Genomic DNA, 24,676 nt, shown 5'->3' with positions numbered 1-24,676 from the left:
TCTTTGCAACAAAACCTGAACTTAGCTGAAAGAGGGTCAACTCTTAATAAAATTTGCACCGAATGATCGTTGCGTAAATAACAAGAAGTACATGTACATACGTTTCAATATTTTCTTAACAAATGTCACGCACTTCATATGGTTCAACAATCAACGGATGTAATGCACGCTTAATTTAATTGGATTCATTTCCGAGATATAAAAGCTATGCATAGTAGCAAAGTAGCTTTATTGGACGATGGACTCTCTGTGCGTAGTCACGTGCTTGATTCTAGCAGGTATGTGCATTTTGGAGAATTATACATATGTAAAGAAAATGCAACTTATGTTGCAATAAGGTATATATGTTATAACTATCACACGGGATGTATTTAAAATAAACAATATGAGCATATATATCATATAAAATAATATAAAATTAATCTTTATTATACGACAAGCTGTTACATTCAATCAAAAGCAGCAATAAACATATTCAAATTTGATTTTCAATTCTGGCATAATAAACGTATAATCAGAGAGCGTCACAATTTTTTACAACCTTGCCAAGTATTACATTCGTTTTTTTAAGGATAATCATCAAGTAAACTACTGAACATTTCTAACATATAACTTAAAACTAGCTATGTATGTACATCTGAGTCAAGTAGTGTTTCTTTGTATTAAAGTTGCTGAGGGTGGAGCTTCGATAAACCCTGGCGGCAAAGGTAAATCAATACATACATGTATTTCTTATACTTTAAAATAGTTACACAAATGTATAGGTATTAGACGACTTAACTTGCGGCAAATGACATAAAATACTATTATTTCTTACAAACGTTCAAGCCATGTCATATCGAAATCGTATATGCATGATTTTCTTCTGATGAAATTGTATGCATTTACTTCAATAATACCCATACAACAGTACAATTCTCTCAACATGCAATAATGTTCTCATATTTATGATAATTGTATAATTGTCATTTATTTCCAATAAGGGAACATTTATATCAGTTTCTAAATACTTAAAGGCTGCCTTGTTATATCGGTAAATTCCGATGGTGTGTCGCCGGCTATCTGCGGGGGTTTCGGCGGCGCCGAATGCCCGTCGGACACCGACACATGTGCGTTCTTCTTGGAGGCGGACTTCGGTTTTTGCTGCGTCGGGTGTGGCCCAAACGCCCCGCCACCAACGGCGAGGTGCATAATTTCCTCGCACTGCGGCGCTAATGAGAAGTGCGTCAAACCTGCAAACAACGCTTCGACTACTGGCGTTTGCTGTCCCAAAGAACAAGAGAGTATGGGATTTTGTTTTTCAAATGAAAGGACCTGATCAAAATGGCGATTGAAGAATTGATACATCATTGCATACAAATATGCAAACTATAAAGTGTTAATTGGTCAAGTGTTAATGATAAAAAATACATATTTAAGTACAACTTTTATTTATCCTTAAGTTAAAATCATACCGTAACCATTGTGCAAGCGTTTTTAATGTCAAAACAAATATATAGACTACCTCAAAAGTCAATTACTCGAACGCCCTTGATTTTTCAGCTTGCATTGCTCCATCGGTAACCGCTGACGGAACATCGATCGCTATTTGTGGAGGATTTGCCGGCGCTCCATGTCCGTCGCCTACCGACACCTGCCCGTTCGAGACCGGATCTGACTTCGGCTACTGCTGTGTCGGCTGCGGCAGTGATGCCCCGCCGCCAAAGGTCGCGTGCAAGAGTCCCAGTGAGTGCGGTCCGCGGGAGCAGTGCGTGAAACCCGTGAACAACGCCAACCAGTTGGGAGTGTGCTGCCCTACAACGAAACAAGAAAGTAAGAACCCATGAAAAATCACTGTATCGTTTCTCAACGACATGTGTGCGTATGCGCTGTGCATGATTGGAAGTACTAGTTTATCTACTTGTGCATTAGAACTTTCTACTTAAAATTTGCAAAAAAGGCTGTTAAGGGCATAACTTTGTAAATCCATTCGTTATTCACATCATTTAAGTTAAAAATGCAAGTCGTCCGGATCGGATAAACACAAAATCACTTATCTCAAATGTGAATGTGTGGATACATATATCTGGAAGTGAAAGTAGGAACTATATGGCAACGGACGTACGCTCATTTTATTTCAAACACCTACTTTAAAACACTTTACCAAGTCTCTAAAATTAATACCATGTTAACGCCATGAAGTCAAAACAAGATTTTTTCTGTTTAGAAAGGAAAGAAATACTGTTTGTTTAGAATAATTTCAATCTTCCTCGGACTTAATCTTAGTGTATGAAAACGGAGAAGTGTGCTTTAGACACGCATAGAGATCAGCCGAAGGTAGTGACGTCACATCTTACTATATGGAATGAATTACAATAAGAAATTATATGCTGCATTTAGCGATTTTCAATTTCAGTTTAAGTGTTATTGCTGAATACTTCTTTTCTTATATAATCATTTAATAACAATTTAGGAGAACAACGTATTGAAATAATATTACTGTTTTTTTTTTGCGTTCTGTAAACGAAAAGTACATTTTAAAATAAATCATTTATTATAAATTCTTGGTCATATTTGTCTACGCTTTCAAACTGTAAATTAATTAAGAACGTGGATATGCTAATAATTGATGGCTGTGTTTGTCGATGACGAATATAAATAAGGCTTCCTTCTTCGATCGGTCTTGTGAAAAAGGTTGTATTTATATATAAGTTAACAAACAAACGTTTAAATTTCTAAAACGATACAAAACTTATTCAAAAATATGTTTATGAAGAATGTTACACATTTAGCTAGATGGTATATTGTATTTAAAGAATGTCTAGCCCCTTCGCTGAACAGCGATGGTGTTACGCCCGCCATATGCGGGGGATTCGCCGGCGCTCTCTGTCCATCGACTACCGACAGCTGCCCAACAGAGCCCGGATCTGACTTCGGTTACTGCTGTGTCGGCTGCGGCAGTGACGCCCCTCCTCCCAAGGTCGCTTGCAAGAGTTCCACCCAGTGCGACTCGCGGGAGCAGTGCGTGAAACCCGTGAATAATGCAGGCGCGCTTGGAGTGTGTTGCCTACGACTAACACCGGGAAGTAAGAATTAACAGTTATACATTGATAATGCTGTCGAAATAGCTGTCTATAGAAAGTTAACACGTTCATAAATCTTATTAAGTCTTACGACTTTATTTTTATTTATAAACGAACACGTGCAGTTCACAATTACTAGTAGCCCTTCTACGTCTGCATGGTATTACTTTCTTTAGATGTTCATGTTCATTATGCATGTTTATAAAGCAAATTCCTAAAAGACCTTACTATGGGTTAACCAATCTCATCACTGCTTCAAGAATGTGTCGCCCCGTCGGTTGCCAAGGACGGGGAAACGCCGGCAATGTGTGGCGGTTTCATCCCGGCACCCTGTCCGTCGCCGATGGACGACTGTCAGATAACAAGAGGCTCTGTCGGCGTCTGCTGCCTCACGTGCGGCCGCAATCGTCCGCCGCCCACGGTAGCCTGTCGCAGCGCCCGCGAGTGCGGAAAGCTGGAACGCTGCGTAAAACCGGTCAATAATTCTGCGACCCTTGGGGTGTGCTGTCCACTGTTCGGAGGTGTGCTGTTTATTCCGTTATATCATACTGATATCATAACTTACTTCTTTAAAGGGGCCTTTTCACAGATTTTGGCATTTTTTAAACTTATTCATTAAATGCTTTATATTGATAAATGTAAACATTGGATCATAAAAGCTCCAGTAAAAAATCAAGAAAAAAAAATAAAAAAAGGAAAAGAACATTGCCCGGAGCAGGTTTCGAACCAGTGACCCCTGGAGTCCTGCCAGAGTCCTGAAGTAAAAACGCAATAGCCTACTGAGCTATTCCGCCGAGTACACATTCTTGACGTATTTTATACCTTATACAAGCAACCTTCGTAGTTTCACAAAATTTAACGACAAAAACAGAACTCTCCAAATTATTCGATCGTTTCGCGTTGCAACGCTTTATAATTTTTAGGTTTTAAAATCGTCAAAAGATGCATATAATGGCTATATTAGAGCATGGTTAATGTTCAGTATTACTGTTTCCTCACAAATATCATAACTAAAACGAAAACTTACGAATCTGAAACAACTTTTTTCAATTTTGTCAATTTACCAAAGCGTGAAAAGATCCCTTTAATAAGGATGTACTCGTTCATAACATTCTCTTTAAAGGGGCCTTTTCACGTTTGAGTAAATTGATAAAATTAAAAAAACATGTTTCAGATTCGCAAATTTTCGTTTTAGTTATGATATTTGTGAAGAAACAGTACTACTGTATATTTACCATGCTCTAAAATAGCCATTATATGCATTTTTTGACAATTTAAAAACCCGAAAATTATAAAGCGTTGCAACGCGAAACGAATTAATAATTTGGAGAGTTCTGTTGTTGTCGTTATGTTTTGGGAAACTACGAGGATTGCTTATATACAGAATAAAATACGCCTGGTATTGTATCCGGAAGGATGGTCGAGTGGTTACCTTTTTTATTTTTTAAATTTTATAATGGTCGAGTGGTCTAAGTCGTAGACTTTTTACTCAAGGACTCCAGGGGTTAGTGGTTCGAGCCCTGCTGATGGTTACCTTTTTTATTTTTTAAATTTTATTCTTGATTTTTTACTGGGGCTTCTTATATACGATGTTTATATTTATCAATATTAAAAGCATTTACTGACAAACTTCAAAACATGCCAAAATCTGTGAAAAGGCCCATTTAATAGTTTCCACTGTTAATGACCATAATTATCTAAAGTACATGACTTATTGATGACTTGTAAAAAGTAGAATATGTTAACAAATTAATAGGAAATGTTTTTGTACTAGTACGACGTTTGTTGACGATACGCTATGATCTAATAAATACCATATTGACCATGATTTCAGAGAATCATGATTGCAAACCTATTTCTTTTGCGCGTATACTTTATAAAGCACATTAATATGGAAAAATGCCGAGTGTACATATGTGACACTTATGTTTGCTTTCAGGTTATTAAACATGCCAACAAGCAGTCTGTTCCAAAGGTCATCTCTAAACATCTCCGATGAATCGGAACTCTAGCAGAGCGAAATAAGCTGGAACAGATGGCCCTCAGATTCAACATTCTATATCATTTTGTGTCTCGCTCTATGAAAATGGTGTTTAATTCATGGGCGTAACGTGTCGCCCCATATTACCATGTGCAGTTTACACATACTTAAATGGGACGACACTTTCCGCCTAGACTGGATTTTTGTTCAGAAAAGACGTTCTTTAAACAATAAACTCAATAAAAGCAGAAAGATTCGTCCCTGATAAGCCTGCGTGGACTGTAAAGGTTTATCTGGGACGAAATTTTACGCACATGCATGACGCCCAGTCTTTCCAGACAGAAACTACAGTTGTCACATATTGATATTATTCGATGTTTTTATATAAATTAATAAAAACAAATCTGAACTTTATATCTACTTAAGCTCATATATGCACGTAATTCAGTTATAATCTTAGTATTGTTACAGTTTATTCGTAACTTTGTTGTTACAATAATTTATTTAACCTTGCTAAATTTAATGCAACGAACGGTAATGTTTTCCGTTTAGATGCCAAATCAATATTTGCATGTACGTATTAATATATTGCATTATTAAATTTAATACATAAAATTGCTGCAGCTTATTTACATGTCATGTTAAATGTGTTTGAGGATAGTTGAATTACGCAATCCAATTACAAATGACAATATTATGACTATTAATGACACTATCATCTGTTATCAGTAGTGTTGTAGTTGTCAGGGCACCTTAGGCATTCTGAAATCAGTTGGTCTGTACCTTCCTGTGAAAGATGCTATTTGTTACAGGAGCAAATGTGTGCAAACATTTATTAAGCACACATTCTACCACGGCACGTAACTTGTTTTCTAAATACAAAGAAGGAAAACTATCGTTGGTTATTACCCCGATGAGTATGAGTATGACGTCACTTTGATTGTCCGCGCACTGTTTATGAATGAAGACGACGTCATTTAATTGTAATTGTTGTGGTGACGTTTTGTAGAAAAGTGGAGGATGTTCGGTTAATATAATTCTCATTTATAACCTTTAAATCGCGGATATCTTATTAACCAATCGTGTTAGAGTCGAAATCATCGACTTGTAAGCGTTGGTTATTGCGGTTATAACCAACGGTATGTCGTTCCGATGCTTGTAATCAAACCACTCGGGCTACGCCCTTGTGGTTTAATTCCTGCGCATCGGAACTCCATACCGTTGGTTATTACCGCAATAACCAACGGTTATCCGTCGATTATTTCTTAATTAACAGATGTTTACAAAATTACTTTAATTCGTCCAATATTTAACTTAAAGATATTTTTGATGTGTTTATCGGATACTTTTAGGTTTAGAAATACTAGTAAATCAAAATATTGTTTATAAACATTACCTTAATACTAGTATATTTAGTTATCAGTAATGACTCAAGCCAAGATGTTCCTTGTCAGCTTTGAAAGAGCCGGGTGTATGAAGCTTAGGAAATTATCAACCGTCTACATACTGATTGTCAAAAATGGTTTCTTATATGATACTAGCTTATCTTCCAACTGACGATAAACACCGTGAGTGTTGTAGAACTACTGTGAGTGTTTTAGAACTACAGTGAGTGTTGTAGAACTACAGTGAGCGATGTAGAACTACAGTGAGTGTTGTAAAAATGCAATACGTGTTGTAGAACTGCAGGATGCGTTGTAGAACTATGGTATGCATTGCAGAAATATAGTGAGCGCTGTAGAACTACTGTGAGTGTTGTAGAACTACCGTACAGTAAGTGTTGTAGAACTACAGTGAGCGTTGTAGAAATATAGTGAGCGTTGTAGAACTACAGTGAGTGTTGTAAAACTACAGTGAGCGTCGTAGAACTACAGTGAGTGTTGTAGAAATATAGTGAGCGTTGTAGAACTACAGTGAGCGTTGTACAACTAAAGTGAGTGTTGTAGAACTACAGTGAGCGTTGTAGAACTACAGTGGGTGTTGTAGAACTACAGTGAGTGTTGTAGAACTACAGTGAGCATCGTAGAACTACAGTGAGCGTCGTAGCACTACAGTGAGCGTTGAAGAACTACAGTGAGAATCGTAGAACTACAGTGAGCATCGTAGAACTACAGTGAGCGTCGTAGAACTACAGTGAGTGTTGTAGAACTACAGTGAGCGTTGTAAAACTACAGTGAATATTGTAGAACTACAATAAGCGTTGTAGAACTACAGTGAGCGTTGTAGAACTAGAGTGCGTGAGCGTTGTAGAACTACAGTGAGCGTTGTAGAACTACAGTGAGCGTTGTACAACTACAGTGAGCATCGTAGAACTGCAGTGAGCAGTCGTAGAACTACAGTGAGCGTTGTAGAACTACAGTGAGCGTTGTAAATCTACAGTGAGTGTTGTTGAACTAAGTAAGCGTTGTAGAACTACAGTGAGCGTTGTAGAACTACAGTGAGCGTTGTGGAACTACAGGGAGCGTTGTAGAACTACCGTTAGCATTGTAGAACTACAGTGAGCGTTGTAGAACTACAGTGAGTGTTGTATAAATACAGTGAGCGTTGTAGAACTACAGTGAACGTTGTAGAACTAGAGTGAGCGTTGTAGAACTACAGTTAGCGTTGTAGACCTACAGTGAGCGTTGTAGAACTACAGTGAGCGTTGTAGAACTAGAGTGAGCGTTGTAGAACTACAGTGAGCGTTGTAGAACTTCAATGAGCGTTGTAGAACTACAGTGCGTGTTGTAGAACTACAGTGAGTGTTGTAGAAATACAGTGAGCGTTGTAGAACTACAATGAGCGTTGTAGAACCACAGTGAGTGTCATAGAACTACAGTGAGCGTTGTAGAACTACTGTGAGCGTTGTAGAACTACAGGGAGCGTTGTAGAACTACATTGAGTGTTGTAGAAATACAGTGAGCGTTGTAGAACTGCAGTGAGCGTTGTAGAACTACAGTGAGCGTTGTAGAACTACAGTGAATGTTATAGAACTACAGTGAGTGTTGTAGAACTCCAGTGAGTGTTATAGAACTAAAGTGAGCGTTGTAAAAATACAGTGAGTGTTGTTAAACTACAGGGAGCGTTGTAGAACTACAGTGAGCGTTGTAGACCTACAGCGAACGTTCTAGAACTAGAGTGAGCGTTGTAGAACTACAGTTAGCGTTGTAGACCTACAGTGAACGTTGTAGAACTACAGTGAGCGTTGTAGAACTAGAGTGAGCGTTGTAGAACTACAGTGAGCGTTGTAGAACTACAGTGAGTATTGTAGAATTACAATGAGCGTTTTAGAACTACAGTGATTGTTGTAGAACTACTGTGAGAATTGTAGAACTACAGTGAGTGTTGTAGAATTACAGTGAGCGTTGTAGTAGAACTACAGTGAGCGTTGTAGAACTACAGTGAGCATTGTAGAACTACAGAGAGTGTTGTAGAACTACAATAAGCGTTGTAGAACTACAGTGAGCGTTGTAGAACTACAGTGAGCGTTGTAGAACTACAGGGAGCGTTGTAGAACTACAGTGAGCTTTGTAGAACTACATTGAGCATCGTAGAACTACAGTAAGCGTCGTAGAACTACAGAACAATCATGAAATGGTTTGCAAATTGAAATGGGGTTTAAAGTGAAACTAACTTTATGCTTTACGTTACGTCACGATTGTTGCAACGGCATGAGCTAGAAATTGAATAAACAACGATTGGAAAGTTAATATTCAATAATTAAGATCAGAACTTGTCTGATCATTTTTTTCTGATTCCGATATCCCGTGACGCGGTTCAAGAACAAATCAGCTCGGAACAATACAAGAACAAATCAGCTCGGAGCAATAGTTGACTTTGGAAGATGCATTACAAATCCAACAATGCCCGGTGTTTTGATGAAAAGTTGTCGATTTTGGATTAAGCAGTGCGATCGATGCCGCAGCAACCTGTTTGTGACATATTCAGATCACATCATTTTGTTTGCTCGAAGGTAAGAGCGTGTTATGTAAATGAATTTGATTTGCTCTGTGTATTGGTCCATATATTTATTATTTTATCATTGTATCATGACGAATAACAGCATAAGAATTACCCCGTGTATTTTTTTCATGAAATGATCTACAAATAAATAACTATTGCTCATGTTATGGCATTATATTGCACAGTTTGTGTATTTAAGACTATTGAATAAAGCGATAATGAATGTTGTTCGTATTGAAGAAAGTCGTTAAAGATTATTAACTATATACTATAATCTATTTTAAATCAACAAGCAACCTAATTAATGCCCATTTGGACTTTTCTTTTTCAATAGTAACTATAGTTTTAGTTCAGCCAAGGTGACCCCTCCCCCGAATATGACACAGTTTGTACAGAGGTATATACATCCCTTAACTTTAAGAATGTGTATGCAATATATATTTAGTCAATCTGTAATATAAAATAATGTAGTTTATATTGTTTTAAGCACTTCCTGTATGGTTGTAAGGAACCAATGGCAGCAGCATATTCCTCTGTCACTAATTGCATACAACCTTGCGATTACAAGGGGAGTTTACACTATATTATACAAACACACAAAACGGTTTATGAGTTGGACTTCACAATGCTCATATACTCACTCTGTGCATCATTAAATTCAATTTGGGATTGCTTATTCGTCGGATTTGATGAATACACATACGTTGTATCCCAAATGTATATGCCTGCATACGTATTTAAAGCGAAAGTAGAACCTACATGACAGCGAAAGTTCACGTATAGTTTGCACGTACATTTTACACACCTTGTTTCTAGTATTGTTGAAGTTTATGCAACATTAATGTTATCATTTTAAGCATGATTTACAAAACAAACAAGACATTATTAAATATTCAACAGTAGGATTAAATATTCAACAGGTTACACACAAGTAAATAAAGTTTGACATACTCTTACAAAATCAACTTAAAAAACTTGTGGGGCCCTTGTTTAAATATGAAATTAATTGATTTAGTCAATAAATAAATTACTGATTTATTGTTTTGATAACATAAGTAATTGGTATGAAGTAAAATATGTTTCTTGCTTAACCGTTTATATATTTACTTTGTCGAACGCTGTTCACATTCCAGGTTATTCACTCATTTCTACCTGTGTGGAGTTATCAGTTTCACCGTACTTCTGGTAATAAGCTTATATGTGGCAAGAACAAACCAGCAGTTACATGAAACAGTGACTGTGGTGCTGAACATTTTGAGATACCCAGGCAACGATAGTAAGTTGTTGAGCTATACATGTTGATTTTATGTATCGGTGTTGGGTTTTCCTGAAATATTAAATAAAGGCTGAGGATTTCCGAATGAAGGATGGTATTTTTAGATGTTTACTAATGCGTCGAAAAGTAGTGTTTAAATTGAAATAAGTGTTTTATTTTATTTTATTATTTAAGATAGCAGGGTGATTACCTGTCGTAAAATATTTTACGCCTACCTATTTATACGTTTGCTTGAAGTGTTTTTATTAATATGAATTTTAACCAGGCTACATCACAGGACATTTTTTTGTATATATACTATACATATATACAAGGGATACAACTGTCAAAAAAATTAATTAACACCCTTGTCTAAATAATAGCCCATATTTAGCAAACGAATGCAATCAACGCAAATATGACACTGAATATCGATAGACAACACATTTATCTGATAAAATACATAACCTTAACATGTATTTAGTCGATGTACATACATACAACAAAGAAAGTTTCCTGAAAAAAATTGCACATTTCCTTACTCGGGACAAAAGTATGCACACCGTGATGATGAGTTTTTGAACACATTCCTGTTTTTGTTGGCAAATAAAGTATGTAATTAATTACCACTCGTAAAATAAGCAATCATTGTATTGATAAATAGCAAAACAATAATTTAAATAACTATTGATTGCACAAATAACGGTTAAAACTAGTTTTACATTAACGATGACGGTGAATTCTTCTCAGCCATAACACTTCGGAATGCTTCGCATAAATGTTCATTACCGTTTGTAAAACAACATGTGATTGGTCCGATGAAATCAAGTCATGGTTCCCGGTATTTTGATACAACTAACTAATTAATGAATTGTAGCCTGGTTTAAAAATTCACACGCCCACAAATAGTATACAAACCACGATTTGTACAATTACAATTTAAATAACGAAATTAAGGAAATATCGATATTAATTGATGTAGCTTTTCTTTATTAGTGATACGGAACATATTTGAGATTTTTTTATTTTCTGACTGCCAAGGAATACGCTTCAGTTATTATACGTCGGTAAATGCACGTGTATATTAAAATAGAGAGAGGGCGTGATACACAATCAGCTGTGTTGTGTTTACATTTTGTTACTGGTTCCACGCATATTGAGACACTTACCTTGGTATTTAATATAATTGGGAACTAAATCGCCCAGCCAATCAAATGTCGCGTTACAATTATTTGTGTCTGCATATGGCTGCCGGAAAATCTTCAATAACGTAACGAAACTTGTTGTTAGTCGATTTCTTAACTAAAAAGGCTGGAATTACAGCACGATCGGTGTTAGATGTAATGCATTGAAGTTCATGTTCAAAATAAACACAGGTAACTTATGATTTTACGAAAGTTGAAGGGGAATAATACCATTTGTATTGAAATTGTATTGTGCATACCTTGTCCGACTTGCATTTTTACGTTGATTTTGTTTACATTTTGTGTATGCTTTCATGCCAAAATTAATTCAAATACATTGGGTGTTAAGTTTTTTTTATCAGATAAATGTGTTGTATATCGATATTCAGTGTCATATTTGCGTTGATTGCATTCGTTTGCTAAATATGGGATATTATTTAGACAAGGGTGTTAATTAATTCTTTCGACAGTTGTATCCCTTGTATATATGTATAGTATATATACAATTTTTTTTTGTAAATGTCCCTGTGGTCTACATATTAGAAATGTTTTTTGATGCGTTTTTATAAATTATATTTCAGACCTGGGACATCCATTATCTAATCGTCTGGTGCTGAAATGTGGTAATATCCAGGTTATCCGAAGAATAAACGAGTGCTTGTTTGTTAGCGTATACAACCCGTCAGAATAAATGAGCATTGTTTTTTTCCTCATTGGCATGACATTTTACCCAGCAGTGGGAATCTCGTCTTTTTCCGGGACAGAGTTTTCACAAAAATTCTCCTTATCAGGTAAAAGAAACATGAGCATATCTGAAAGGATATAAAAGATGTAACAAGGTTTTATATAAAACGGCATTATTTAATTATTTTTTTGTAATACTTATGCTTTCGCAATGGGTCGGCATTTGTAGACACGATGTATTTTTTAATTAAATTAATATGGGACATATTTAGTACAATTCATGTGACTTGTTTGATATGTTTGGGATTTTATTTCTTTTTATAAAGACTGTCTCACATTTATTCAATCACACCATGTTCTTGGGTTAATGACATTTACATGGGCAGCAAATCAGCAACATGCCGTTGCTCAACAGTTGGCCAATCTGAGAAAAAATAAATCAGGTAGATATTAAGTACATGTTTGATGACTCTAACCTGTTTAAATTTCTTGCTAATATATATTTTTTATATGGTCTTAAATTCAAAAATGATATGTCATTATTTTCCCCACATGTGCACATACATTGCAAATTATACCTTGACTAATGACTTTATGTAGTGGGTGCCTGGACCATTGGAGAGGGAACAGACTGCCATATCCCCCAATTTCATGTATTTTCAATCTGATTTATCATGGGATTGTTTGCAATATTTTTGATTGATGCTTACGCAAGGAAGAGAACAAATAAACGTTTATGCCATCACTTTAACAAGTGAATAATTAGCATTTAACGTTTATATAATATGATCGGAGATGAAATTAAGCAGGGACCCTCTTCAATATGCCCTTGAATTTTTTAAGAAACAACAATTTTCCTATGCACAAAATGGACGTACCTATGGCGGGAGACCATGTGACACAGTTAGTTTTAATCACTAAATATATTAAGAACGCATTACTTGTTTTAGGAGAAGTGACCAACACTCGGCACCACATTCCTCATGGTGTCCTTTTCGAGTATGTCTCATGTCCACACTTCTTGATGGCGATCCTCATCTTCCTGTCGTTCTCTTTAATGAGTGGTCTCCAGAACACAAAGCTGATGTGGACATTCGTATTCGTGCTTTTCAACCAATCTGTGGTTGGTTATCTAACTCATAATTGGTACAAGAAAACATTTAAATCATACCCGGACACACGGAGGGCTGTTTTTCCGTATCTATTTTGAATAAAATAAATACACGATCAGCATTGCTTGCACTCTGTTTTGTTCTGTGCAAGCATACCAAACGTACCTTATCATGCATTAACTTTGTAAATATATTCAGCTTATGTTGGCTAGCATTTATTTTCTGTATTGAATTGTACTTTTTCATTCTAAAAATGTAGGCATGTTTTGTGCTATTGTCCACATGCTATTGTTTTCCCATAATAGGATCTTTTATAGACAGTTCACGTTTTGTACAACTAACAGTTTCTAGTAAATTTGTTGCTTGCATGGGCTGTGCGATTTCTCTTATTTACATAATTATTACACACAGCATAAACAATTGTTTTTTTTTCCATAAAAATTCGAAACAAAACCTTCCTTAATAGCCATGAGTATGATACTTCCCCTACTTGAATAGGGGAACACAGCACATCAAGGATTCAAGCACCGTTTTGGAAGACCGTTAAGCTGCTAATACGGATAGATTTAGTTTTAGACAAGTTTATTTTTCTTATAACCGAAATTTAATAGAGGAACACAGCATATCAAGCATTCAAGCACCGTTTCGGAAGTTTATTTTTCTTATATATAAAATTTAACATTATATTTTATAAGAAAATGTTTACCTATATGTAAGAGCCATGTCACACAAGCTATGCCATCTAACGTATCAATATTTTTCTAACGCGCGCTAAATGAATTTAATTCGCTTTTTAATGATGTACACCTTAAACCAGTGTTAAGTTAGACTTTCCACATTCATGAACACTTATAACAGTTGTCGTATAAGATCAATTGACCAAGGTGACCTATGGTTAGTTACGAAAGTCTAAAAAGTATTTGAGGACCAATTAAACAAGAGCTTGTCACAGTAGTTCCAAATCCACACCAAAATGTGTTTGCTTGTATGACATTTGTTTTATAGAGTAGAATAATATTTGTAAAACATGGAACCTGTGTCATCTATTTATTTTAAGGATCAATTAGTTATATAGTGTTGGAATTATGCTGTGGAAAATAAAATATATGGAAACGAAAGAAAGGGAGGTAATTAAAAAAGAAGACTATAAACAGTTACTGTTCTTGATCACTGTATTTTTCCTTAAACTCAACTATTCATTTTACATTGAATACTTCAGTGTTCAAATAAAATATTATTGTAAAATTATATAAAGTGAGATATTAAAAATTGAAAAGCTATAATATTTACTTTGAAATTAAATTAAATATAATTTAAAATTATAAATAAATACAATATAAAAAATTAAAAAATAAATTAAGGGAGATAATTCAAAAACTACGGCCGAAAGAGTTATGGTTCATGTTCACTGCACTTTAGTTTGAAATTATATAAAGGGAGATAATTCAAAAACTAAGGTAGATAGACTTATGGTTCTTGGTCACTGCACTTCTCCTGGTTGCCATCTGTTTATATTCTAAGTTTAAAGTAAATCCATTGAACAGATTTGGAGTTATGCTCTGGACAAAGTTTCGGACGGACGGACGCACAGACGGACAGACGGGACCAATTACTATATCCCCTCCGATTTTTTTTCGGCGGGGATAATAAATCGCGAGTTAGATATGGGTATGGCCCCACTTTTTGAAGTTACCGACCTTGCTGTTTTTATGTCTCCCACCACTATAGTGGGGTACATATTGTTTTTGCCCTGTCTGTTGGTTTGTTGCTTTGTTTGTTTGCGCAAACTTTAACATTTGCCATAACTTTTGCAATATTGAAGATAGCAACTTCACATTTGGCATGCATGTGTATCTCATTGAGCTTCACATTCTGAGTTGTGAAATGTCAAGGTCAAGATCATCATTCAAGGTCAAAGGTCAAATATATGGGTCAAAATCGCTAATTTAATGTACACTTGCAATATTGAAGATAGCAACTTGCTACTTGGCATGCAATGTGTATCTCATGGAGCTGCACATTTTGAGTGGTGAAAGATCAAGGTCATCCTTCAAGGTCAAAGGTCAAATATATGGGGACATAGTGTTTCGCAAACACATCTTGTTTTTTATTGATAAAACCGATGGACTTATATTAAGTGTTTATATTTAGTTTAAGTACTGTAAACAATTCAATACTGCTCTAACGTAATTAAAACGATTTACTAAAATCTGATCAGAGTGACAATATTCAATAGCAAAAACAATCGGTGATTAAATGAATTGAAACAATATGCGCGTTTCATACCTGTTCATATGCATAAGTATTGCTAATATTGCCTGTGTTGTAATATGCAATCACCATATACCTTAAGTGTCAATGTGCCAAACGAAGAACCCGAATGCCAAACTTTGAGTAATACATATACTACAAAACACTATTCTTTAAAAGAAATATTATGAAACTTAATAATTAATAAAATAATAAAAACGACGCAAAATTCCAAACAAACGATTTTGGCTTAATTAATAAAGTCAAAGAAAATGTTTAATGAAGAGTTGTGTATTCCCTAGTGGTTGCACAGTTCTGCGTCAATTTAACTCGCTGATTATATGATTGCGTTCTCAATTGAGCTTATAAGAATTTCTGATTCTTGTATTATTTATCATTAACTGAAATGCATCAGATTTGAAACTATGTTTGGCTATAAAAATATTATTTGCAGATCTATAAAAACCAACAAAGATTTGACAACGAAATCTATACGTGTTTTTCTTTCACATCAATCCATTGTTTATATACTGAAGTAATGTGTTTTCAATGCTCCATTTAACAAATCTTATGTTACAAAGTCACAATAAATGTAGCATGTAAATAAATGCTTTCCTATAGGGTTATAAAAACGGTTATGTCCGCTTACGCTACCACACTCTTTTTATAGCGGGTAGCTTGGACTACGCTGGCCGCATATGGCATATTTAACTCTGGTGGTGCATAGTGAGATATAAGTGCAACAAAGTTAGCCATTTACATATTTAAAACCGTCAAATATATCACTGTAATAAAGGAACTTATTTGTTAACGGGGTATCACTACAATGGCATAAAACTAGCATTTTCAGCAAAACATGAATTGGTTCTTATACTTTCGATTCTCTCGTCAATGTAATATAGGTAGAGTGTATTAAATTATTTATTCGGCTTGCTGGAGAATAAATATTTCAATTGTCCCACTTGAATGAAATATTTCGTCTATCAACAAATATTTTGGTTATAATTTCCTTATGCGTTCGTTTCGTGTATTTTTTTTAAATACAGTTTTACAGCTTTAAATATTTCGAAAAAATAAGTCGTTTGTATTTATGTCAGTAAAAAGTATATAATATGATACAATCATAAATAACTGATTTTATGTATGAATTTCAGTTCATTTTCAGTGATAAATAGATCACACACATGATCAATTTGCTGCTGTTTTTTAAAGGGACATGTTTACAAATTGAACAGAACATAATATATTGGTATAAAGACATTAAAAAATATAATTGTCTTAGATTGAAAAAATATGTACATTATGTTTAATTAAGCGAAATAACACTACGACCTTAGAAATAACAAACATTCGTGTAATAATGGATACAAATCATTCGAGATCGGTAAAATTATAAACCGAGTGTTATGCTTTGCATAGAATGGTTTGAAGAAACAACAACTGACCTGTTTTTAATACGAACATATGTGAACAAGTCCCTTTAACAGTGTATGTTAAGACTGATTTTATTTTGCATGTTAAAGTATACATTATAACTCGTGATAAATTGATAATCTGTTTTTATATTATCATGCTTTATCTTAATTACAGAAATATCAACTGGCGCGTGTATACGTACCTGCTTACCTTTGTTAATATCCTGGTCGTGCCACAGAGAAATGTCGGATTTTTCTTGTTTGACATGTAGTCAATATATCTATTTGACATATTCGTCTACTCCAGACATGTATATTAATCGTTAAACAGCAGCAATTCAGTGTTATTATATGTATTATCCAAACCATAGTATTTTTGTTCACTCTGTAAAAAGAACAACCACTTTAGGCTCTGATGAAATATTCAACACTTAAAAAAAAACCAAATGTGACGTGCATATTCATTATAACGATAACATCAAAATTGCACTGCAATTGTTCGCATTTTATTTATTTGGTTCATTTGGATTTTGGGCGAAGCTTTCTAACCCTGTTTGATACCATAACTGGAATTTATAAACAGCCAACAAAATGTTAAGGAATTATCCCGCAAGTAGACCCAAATGCTTAATTCCGAAGATCGCATGGGTTAATTTGAGAGAATTAGTTCAATACTTTGTCTACGTACCCTTTTCGAGATTAATACAAAGTCACTTGTTAATCAGGCTTAACTCTTACCATTGCTTACGTATATTGACTGTTTAATGTTTCAATCTTAACATTGGAAGGTGTTTTTAATTGAATTTACTTACTATTTCATTAAATGAAGATTATAAACAAGAGTCCATTAAAGTGAGACTAGTGTTTGGAGGGCTGTTTCGTCATCAAATACGAAATGACAATTTCCGCTTTTGTGGATTTTTTTTCGTTTTTATGGAGTCTCTTCTAAACAAAAATATCGTCAAGGCGGAAAGTGTTTTCCCTTATTTGCATGTGCGGGCTGCGCATTCTAATCTGGGATTACACTTTACGCTCATGCATTAAGTCCGGTTTTCCCAGAAACTGAATTCCGATCGCGGTCTACTACTGTCTATAAATAATTAACAATACCGCATGTAACAATACTAAATAAAGTAACATGCAATAGCCAGTACAAACGATTATAGTTGGTCCCAAACAATCTTATGCGTTCGCCATCCTGAAGAGTTCATATTGAATTCCAACGCACACAAATACTTCGCGGGCAACAAAGAAGCCATAAGGCGAAACACTGCACAAACCAACTTTTCAAGTAACAATCAAAGGAAAATGTACTCTAAGATTAGACAATTATTTATCGCGTTACAGTAAGCTCCCCTATGTATCAATCATCAAAAAGGATAAGAACTGCTCATGGGTAGCTATTTTGGCGACACCATGTCCGGCGTCGTGTTTCGTGCGATCGTCCAGTTTAACCTCGTTACCATTGAGCGGCCATACTTTAAAAAATATTAAAAAAAAAACAAAACAAACTTTCTGCTTACAGTGGATTTTTGTTAACAAGAAACCTCCTTTAAACAAACAATTCCATTAACCGGAAAGAGTCCTCCCTGATCAACCTTGCGGACTGCACAGGCCTATCTGGGACAACACTTTACGCATATCCACTAAGCTCAATTTTCCCAGAACGAGGCGTATGTGTGAATTGGTAAATCTAAGCATATTATTGCACAGCGCATTCAATAAATTGTAAATCCTTCGACGAACAACCGACAGAAAAAGCTATGCATTTCTATCTACTTGTTAATCACCCCAGGAAACCCGATACCTTGTGATCAGTGCTCGTTATTTTAGCATGAACTAACACGGGGTAAGTAAATTGGAAAAAAAAATAAAATTTTCAAAGTCAAATTTCACCGAATGATCGTTGCGTAGATAACAAGAAGTACATACGTTTAATATTTTCTCAACAAATGTCACGCACTTCATATGGTTCAACAATCAACGGATGTAATGCACGCTTAATTTAATTGGATTCATTTCCGAGATATAAAAGCTATGCATAGTAGCAGTGTTTCTTTATTGGACGATGGACTCTCTGTGTGTAGTCACGTGCTTTATTCTAGCAGGTATTTGCATTTTGGAGAATTATACATATGTAAAGAACATACAACTTATGTTGCAATAAGGTATATATGTTATAACTATCACACGGGATGTATTTAAAATAAACAATATCAGCATATACATCACATAAAATAATATAAAATTTATCTTTATACGACAAGCTGTTATTTTCTAACAAAAGCAGCATTAAACATATTCAAATTTGATTTTCAATTCTGGCATAATAAACGTATAAGCAGAGGCGTCATTTTTTTTACAACCTAGCCAAGTATAACATTCGTTGTTTTAATGATATTCATCAAGTTAACTACTGAACATTTCTAACTTTAACTTCAAACTAGCTATGTATGTACATCGGAGTCACGTAGTGTTTCTTTGTATTAAAGTTGCTGAGGGTGGAACTTCGATAAACGCTGGCGGCAAAGGTAAATCAATACATACATGTATTCGTATACTTTAAAATAGTTACTTAAATGTATAGGTATTAGACGAGCTTACTTGCGGCAAATGACATAAAATACTATTATTTCTTACAAACGTTCAAGCCATATCATATCGAACTGCATGTTCTTCTTCTGATGAAATGTTAGGCATTTACTTCAATAATACCCATACAACATGACACTTCTCTTACTATTCAATGATGTTTTCATATTCATGATAATTGTATAATTTTTATTTATTTCCAATAAGCGAACATTTATATCAGATTCTAAATACTTAAAGGCTGTCTTGTTATATCGGTAAATTCCGATGGTGTGTCGCCGGCTATCTGCGGGGGTTTTGCCGGTGCCAAATGCCCGTCGGACACCGACACATGTCCGTTCTTCCCGGGGGCGGACTTCGGTTTTTGCTGCGTTGGATGCGGTCCAAACGCCCCGCCCCCACGGCGAGGTGCATGGTTTCCTCGCACTGCGGCACTAATGAGAAATGCGTCAAACCTGCGAACAATGCTTCGGCTACTGGCCTTTGCTGTCCCAAAGAACAAGAGAGTATGGGAATTTGTTTTTCAAATGAAAGAACCTGATAAAAATGGCGATTGAAGAATTGATACATCATTGAATACAAATATGCAAACTATAAAGTATTAATTGATATATCTGGTCAAGTGTTAATGATAAATAATACATATTCAAGTACACATTTTAGTTATCCTTAATTTAAAATCATACCGTAACAATTGTACAAGCTTGTTTAATGTCAAAACAAATATATGGACTACTTCAAAAGTTAATAACTCGAACGCCCTCGATATTTTAGCTTGTATTGCTCCATCGGTAACCGCTGACGGAACATCGATTGCTATATGTGGAGGATTCGCCGGCGCTCCATGTCCGTCAACTACCGACACCTGCCCGTTCGAGCCCGGATCTGACTTCGGCTACTGCTGTGTCGGCTGCGGCAGTGAAGCCCCGCCGCCAAAGGTCGCATGCAAGAGTCCCAGTGAGTGCGGTCCGCGGGAGCAGTGCGTGAAACCCGTGAACAACGCCAACCAGTTGGGAGTGTGCTGCCCTACCCCGAAACTAGAAAGTAAGAACCTATGAAAAATCACTGTATCTGAAAGTTTCGTTTCTCAACGAACATGTGTGCGTATGCGCTGTGCATGATTGTAAGCACTAGTTTATCTACTTGTGCATTAGAACTTTCTACTTAAAATTTGAGCGTATTTTTGTACATTCACTCGTTATTCACATCATTTAAGTTTAAAATGCAAGTCCTCCGGATTGGATGAACACACAAACGCACTCATCTCAAATGTTAATATTTGAATACATATATCTGTTTACCCTTTAAACTGTAAATTAATTAAGCACGTGGATATGCTAATAATTAATGGTTGTGTTCGTCGATGACGAATAAAAATAAGGTTTCCTACTTCGATTGGTCTTGTGAAAAAGGATGTATTTGCTTAAGTTAACAAAGCAAACGTTTGAATTTCTAAAATGATACAAAACTTAGTCAAAATTATGTTTATGAAGAATGTTACACATTAAGCAAGATGGTATATTATATTTAAAGAATGTCTAGCCCCTTCGCTGAACAGCGATGGTGTAACGCCCGCCATATGCGGGGGATTCGTCGGGGCCCTCTGTCCATCGCCTACAGATAGCTGCCCGACAGAGCCCGGATCTGACTTCGGTTACTGCTGTGTCGGCTGCGGTAGTGACGCTCCTCCTCCAAAGGTCGCGTGCAAGAGTTCCGCCCAGTGCAACTCGCGAGAGCAGTGCGTGAAACCGGTGAATAACGCAGGCGCGCTGGGAGTGTGTTGTCCAAGACCAACACCGGGAAGTAAGAATTCACGGTTAAACATTGATAATGCTGTCAAAATAGCTGTCTATAGAAAGCTTACACGTTCATAAATCTAACGACTTTGATTTTAATTTTCATACGGACACGTGCAGTTCACAATATCTTGTTTACGTCTGCATGTAATTACATTCTTTAGAATTTCAACGAACATGTGTCCATTATGAATGTTTATAAAAGCAAATTCCCCCAAAAAACATACTATGGCTTAACCAATCTCTTTATTGCTTCAAGAATGTGTCGCCCCGTCGGTTGCCAAGGACGGGAAGACGCCGGCAATGTGTGGCGGTTTCATCCCGGCACCTTGTCCGTCGCCGACGGACGACTGTCAGAGAACGGGAGGCTCTGTCGGCGTCTGCTGCCTCACGTGCGGCCGCAATCGTCCACTTCCCACGGTAGCCTGCCGCAGCGCCCGTGAGTGCGGCAAGCTGGAACGCTGCGTAAAGCCGGTCAATAATTCTGCGGCCCTTGGAGTGTGCTGTCCACTGTTCGGAGGTTTGCTGTTTATTCCGTTATATCATGCTGATATCATAACTTTAATTAGGGTGTACTCGTACATTACTTTCTTTTCAATAGTTTCCACATTCCATGGCCATAGTGATTTAAAGCACGTGACTTATTGATAACTCGTAATTGAAGAATATGTTAACAAGTTAATGGGAAGTGTTTTTATACTAGCATGGCGTTTGTTGACGAAACGCTAAGATCTAAAAAATACCATATTGACCATCTTTTCAGAAAGTGCACACCTATTTCCTTTGCACGTTTACTTTATAAAATACATTTCATATGAACAAAAAGCCGAGTGTACATATGTGACACTTATGTTTGCTTCAGATTATTAAACATGCCAACAAGCAGTCTGTTCCAAAGGTCATCTCTAAACATCCCCGATGAATCGGAACTCTAGCAGAGCGAAATAAGCTGGAACAGATGGTCCTCAGATTTAGCTTTCTATATCATTTTGTGTATCGCTCGGTAAAAATGGTGTTTAATTCATGGGCGTAACGTGTCGCGCCATATTACCATGTGCAGTCTACACATATTTATCTGGGACGTCACTTTCCGCCTAAACTGGATTTTTGTTTAGAAAAGACGTTATTTAAACAATTAATTTCATAAAGCGGAAAGATTCGTCCCTGATAAGCCTGTGCGGACTGCATAATTATGTTTATCTGGGACGACATTTTACGCACATGCATGAAGCGCAGTCTTCCCAGACAGAAACTACAGATGTCACATATTTATATTAATCGATGTTATTATATAAATTAATAAAAAAAAACTGAACTTAATATTAACTTAAGTTCTTATATACACGTAATTCTGTTATAATCTTAGTATTGTTATGTTTCATATGTATATTTGTTTAAACAATAATTTATTTTATCTTGCTTAATTAAATGCAACGAACACTAATGTTTTCCGATTAGATGCCAAATCAATATTTGCATGTACGCATGAATATATTGTATTCTTAAATGTAATACATACTATTGCTGCAGCTTATTTACACGTCATGTTAAATGTGCTTGAGGATAATTGAATAACGAGATCCAATTATAAATGACAATGTTATGACTATTAATGTCAGTATCAACTTTTATCAGTAGTGTTGTTATTGTCGGGGCACCTTTGGCATTCTGAGATCAGTTGTCCGGTACTTTCCCGTAAAAGTCGCTATTTGTTACAGGTGCTAATGTGTGCAAACATTTATTAAGCAAATATTAACAGATGTTTACAAAATTTCTTTAATTCGTCAATATTTAACTTAAAGATATGTTTGATGTGTCTATCGTATACGTTATGGCTTAGAAATACTAGTAGATCAACATATTGCTTATAAATATTACCTTAATTATTTAGTAATAAGTAATGACTCAAGCCAAGATGTTCCTTGACAGCTATAAAAAAGCCGGGTGTATGAAGCTTATAACACTGGGAGTGTTGTAGAACTACTGTGAATGTTGTAGAACTACAGAGAATGTTGTACAACTACAGTGAGTGTTGTAGAACTACAGTGAGTTTTGTAGAACTACAGTGAGTGTTGTAGAACTACAGTGAGTGTTGTAGAACTACAGTGAGTGTTGAAGAACTACAGCGAGTGTTGTAGAACAGTGAGTGTTGTAGAACTACAGTGAGTGTTGTAGAACTACAGTGAGTGTTGTAGAACTACAGTGAGTGTTGAAGAACAACAGTGAGTGTTGTAGAAATATAGAATGCATTGTTGAACAACAGTGAGCGTTGTAGAACTACAGTAAGCGTTGTAGAACTACAGTGAGTGTTGTAGAACTACAGTAGGCGTTGTAGAACTACAGTGAGTGTTGTAGAATTACAGTGAGCGTTGTAGAACTACAGTGAGCGTTGTAGAACTACAGTGAGTGTTATAGAACTACTGTGAGCGTTGTAGAACTACAGTGAGCATTGTAGAACTACAGTGAGTAGTTGAAGAGCTACTGTGAGCGTTGTAGAACTACAGTGATTGTTGTAGAACTACAGTGAGCGTTGTAGGAACTACAGTGAGCGTTGTAGAACTACAGTGAGTGTTGAATAACTACAGTGAGTGTTGTAGAAATAAAGAATGCATTGTTGAACTACAGTGAGCGTTGTAGAACTACAGCGAGCGTTGTAGAACTACAGTGAGTGTTGTAGAACTACAGTGAGCGTTGTAGAACTACAGTGAGTGTTGTAGAATTACAGTGAGCGTTGTAGAACTACAGTGAGCGTTGTAGAACTACAGTGAGTGTTGTGGAACTACTGTGAGCGTTGTAGAACTGCAGTGAGTGTTGTAGAACTACAGTGAGTGCTTGTAGAATTACAGTGAGTGTTGTAGAACTACAGTGAGTGTTGTAGAACTACAGTGAGTGTTGACGAACTACAGTGAGTGTTGTAGAAATATAGTATGCATTGTTGAACTACAGTGAGCGTTGTAGAACTAAAGTGAGCGTTGAAGAACTACAATGAGTGTTGTAGAACTACAGTGAGCGTTGTAGAACTACAGTGAGTGTTGTAGAATTACAGTGAGCGTTGTAGAACTACAGTGAGCGTTGTAGAACTACAGTGAGCGTTGTAGAACTACTGTGAGCGTTGTAGAACATGTGCGTTATAGAACTAAAGCGAGCGTTGTAGAACTACAGTTTGTGTTGTAGAATTACAATGAGCGTTGTAGAACTACAGTGAGTGTGGTAGAACTACTGTGAGCATTGTAGAACTACAGTGAGTGTTGTAGAATTACAGTGAGCGTTGTAGAACTACAGTGAGCGTTGTAGAACCACAGTGAGTGTTGTAGAACTTCTGTGAGCGTTGTAGAACTACAGTGAGTGTTGTAGAACTACAGTGAGCGTTGTAGAACTACAATGAGCGTTGTAGAACTACAGT

The 24,676-nt window shown here is 36.0% G+C and overlaps 1 protein-coding gene and 1 long non-coding RNA gene across 5 annotated transcripts; both read left to right on the top strand.

Annotated features, from left to right (window-relative positions):
* The first annotated feature begins 214 nt into the window (after nt 1-214).
* On the top strand, nt 215-22,717 carry LOC127876106 (uncharacterized). 4 transcript variants are annotated; one of them, XM_052421035.1, is made up of 7 exons: nt 215-278; nt 669-707; nt 1,017-1,283; nt 20,252-20,521; nt 21,011-21,280; nt 21,533-21,793; nt 22,136-22,717. In XM_052421035.1, the coding sequence occupies exons 1-7, from the start codon at nt 239-241 to the stop codon at nt 22,141-22,143; spliced, it is 1,155 nt and encodes a 384-aa protein (XP_052276995.1). In that variant the 5' UTR covers nt 215-238; the 3' UTR covers nt 22,144-22,717. The 4 variants fall into 4 exon arrangements, with proteins under 4 accessions (XP_052276995.1, XP_052276996.1, XP_052276998.1 ...); XM_052421036.1 differs by lacking the exons at nt 20,252-20,521; nt 21,011-21,280; nt 21,533-21,793; nt 22,136-22,717 and adding exons at nt 1,543-1,812; nt 2,796-3,065; nt 3,323-3,583; nt 5,002-5,671; XM_052421037.1 differs by lacking the exons at nt 215-278; nt 669-707; nt 1,017-1,283 and adding exons at nt 18,907-18,993; nt 19,378-19,416; nt 19,718-19,983.
* On the top strand, nt 11,143-13,197 carry LOC127876136 (uncharacterized). The gene is made up of 3 exons (XR_008047671.1): nt 11,143-11,616; nt 12,006-12,215; nt 13,059-13,197. It is a non-coding gene; the product is annotated as an uncharacterized LOC127876136 (long non-coding RNA).
* Nucleotides 22,718-24,676: the final 1,959 nt, after the last annotated feature.

This window comes from Dreissena polymorpha, chromosome 4 (assembly GCF_020536995.1).
Source record: "Dreissena polymorpha isolate Duluth1 chromosome 4, UMN_Dpol_1.0, whole genome shotgun sequence".
Classification (NCBI taxonomy): Eukaryota; Metazoa; Mollusca; class Bivalvia; order Myida; family Dreissenidae; genus Dreissena; species Dreissena polymorpha.
Note: the sequence above shows the minus strand (reverse complement) of the source record. Positions and strands in the feature narration are given on the sequence as shown.

What these genes read in the sequence shown, in the direction of transcription:
- LOC127876106 (XM_052421035.1), top strand. Translation starts at nt 239, where the DNA reads ATGGACTCTCTGTGCGTAGTCACGTGCTTGATTCTAGCAG. An exon ending in CCCTACCCCGAAACTAGAAA is followed by an intron (nt 20,522 to 21,010) that starts GTAAGAACCTAT and finishes TTATATTTAAAG; the next exon opens with AATGTCTAGCCCCTTCGCTG. An exon ending in TCCAAGACCAACACCGGGAA is followed by an intron (nt 21,281 to 21,532) that starts GTAAGAATTCAC and finishes TATTGCTTCAAG; the next exon opens with AATGTGTCGCCCCGTCGGTT.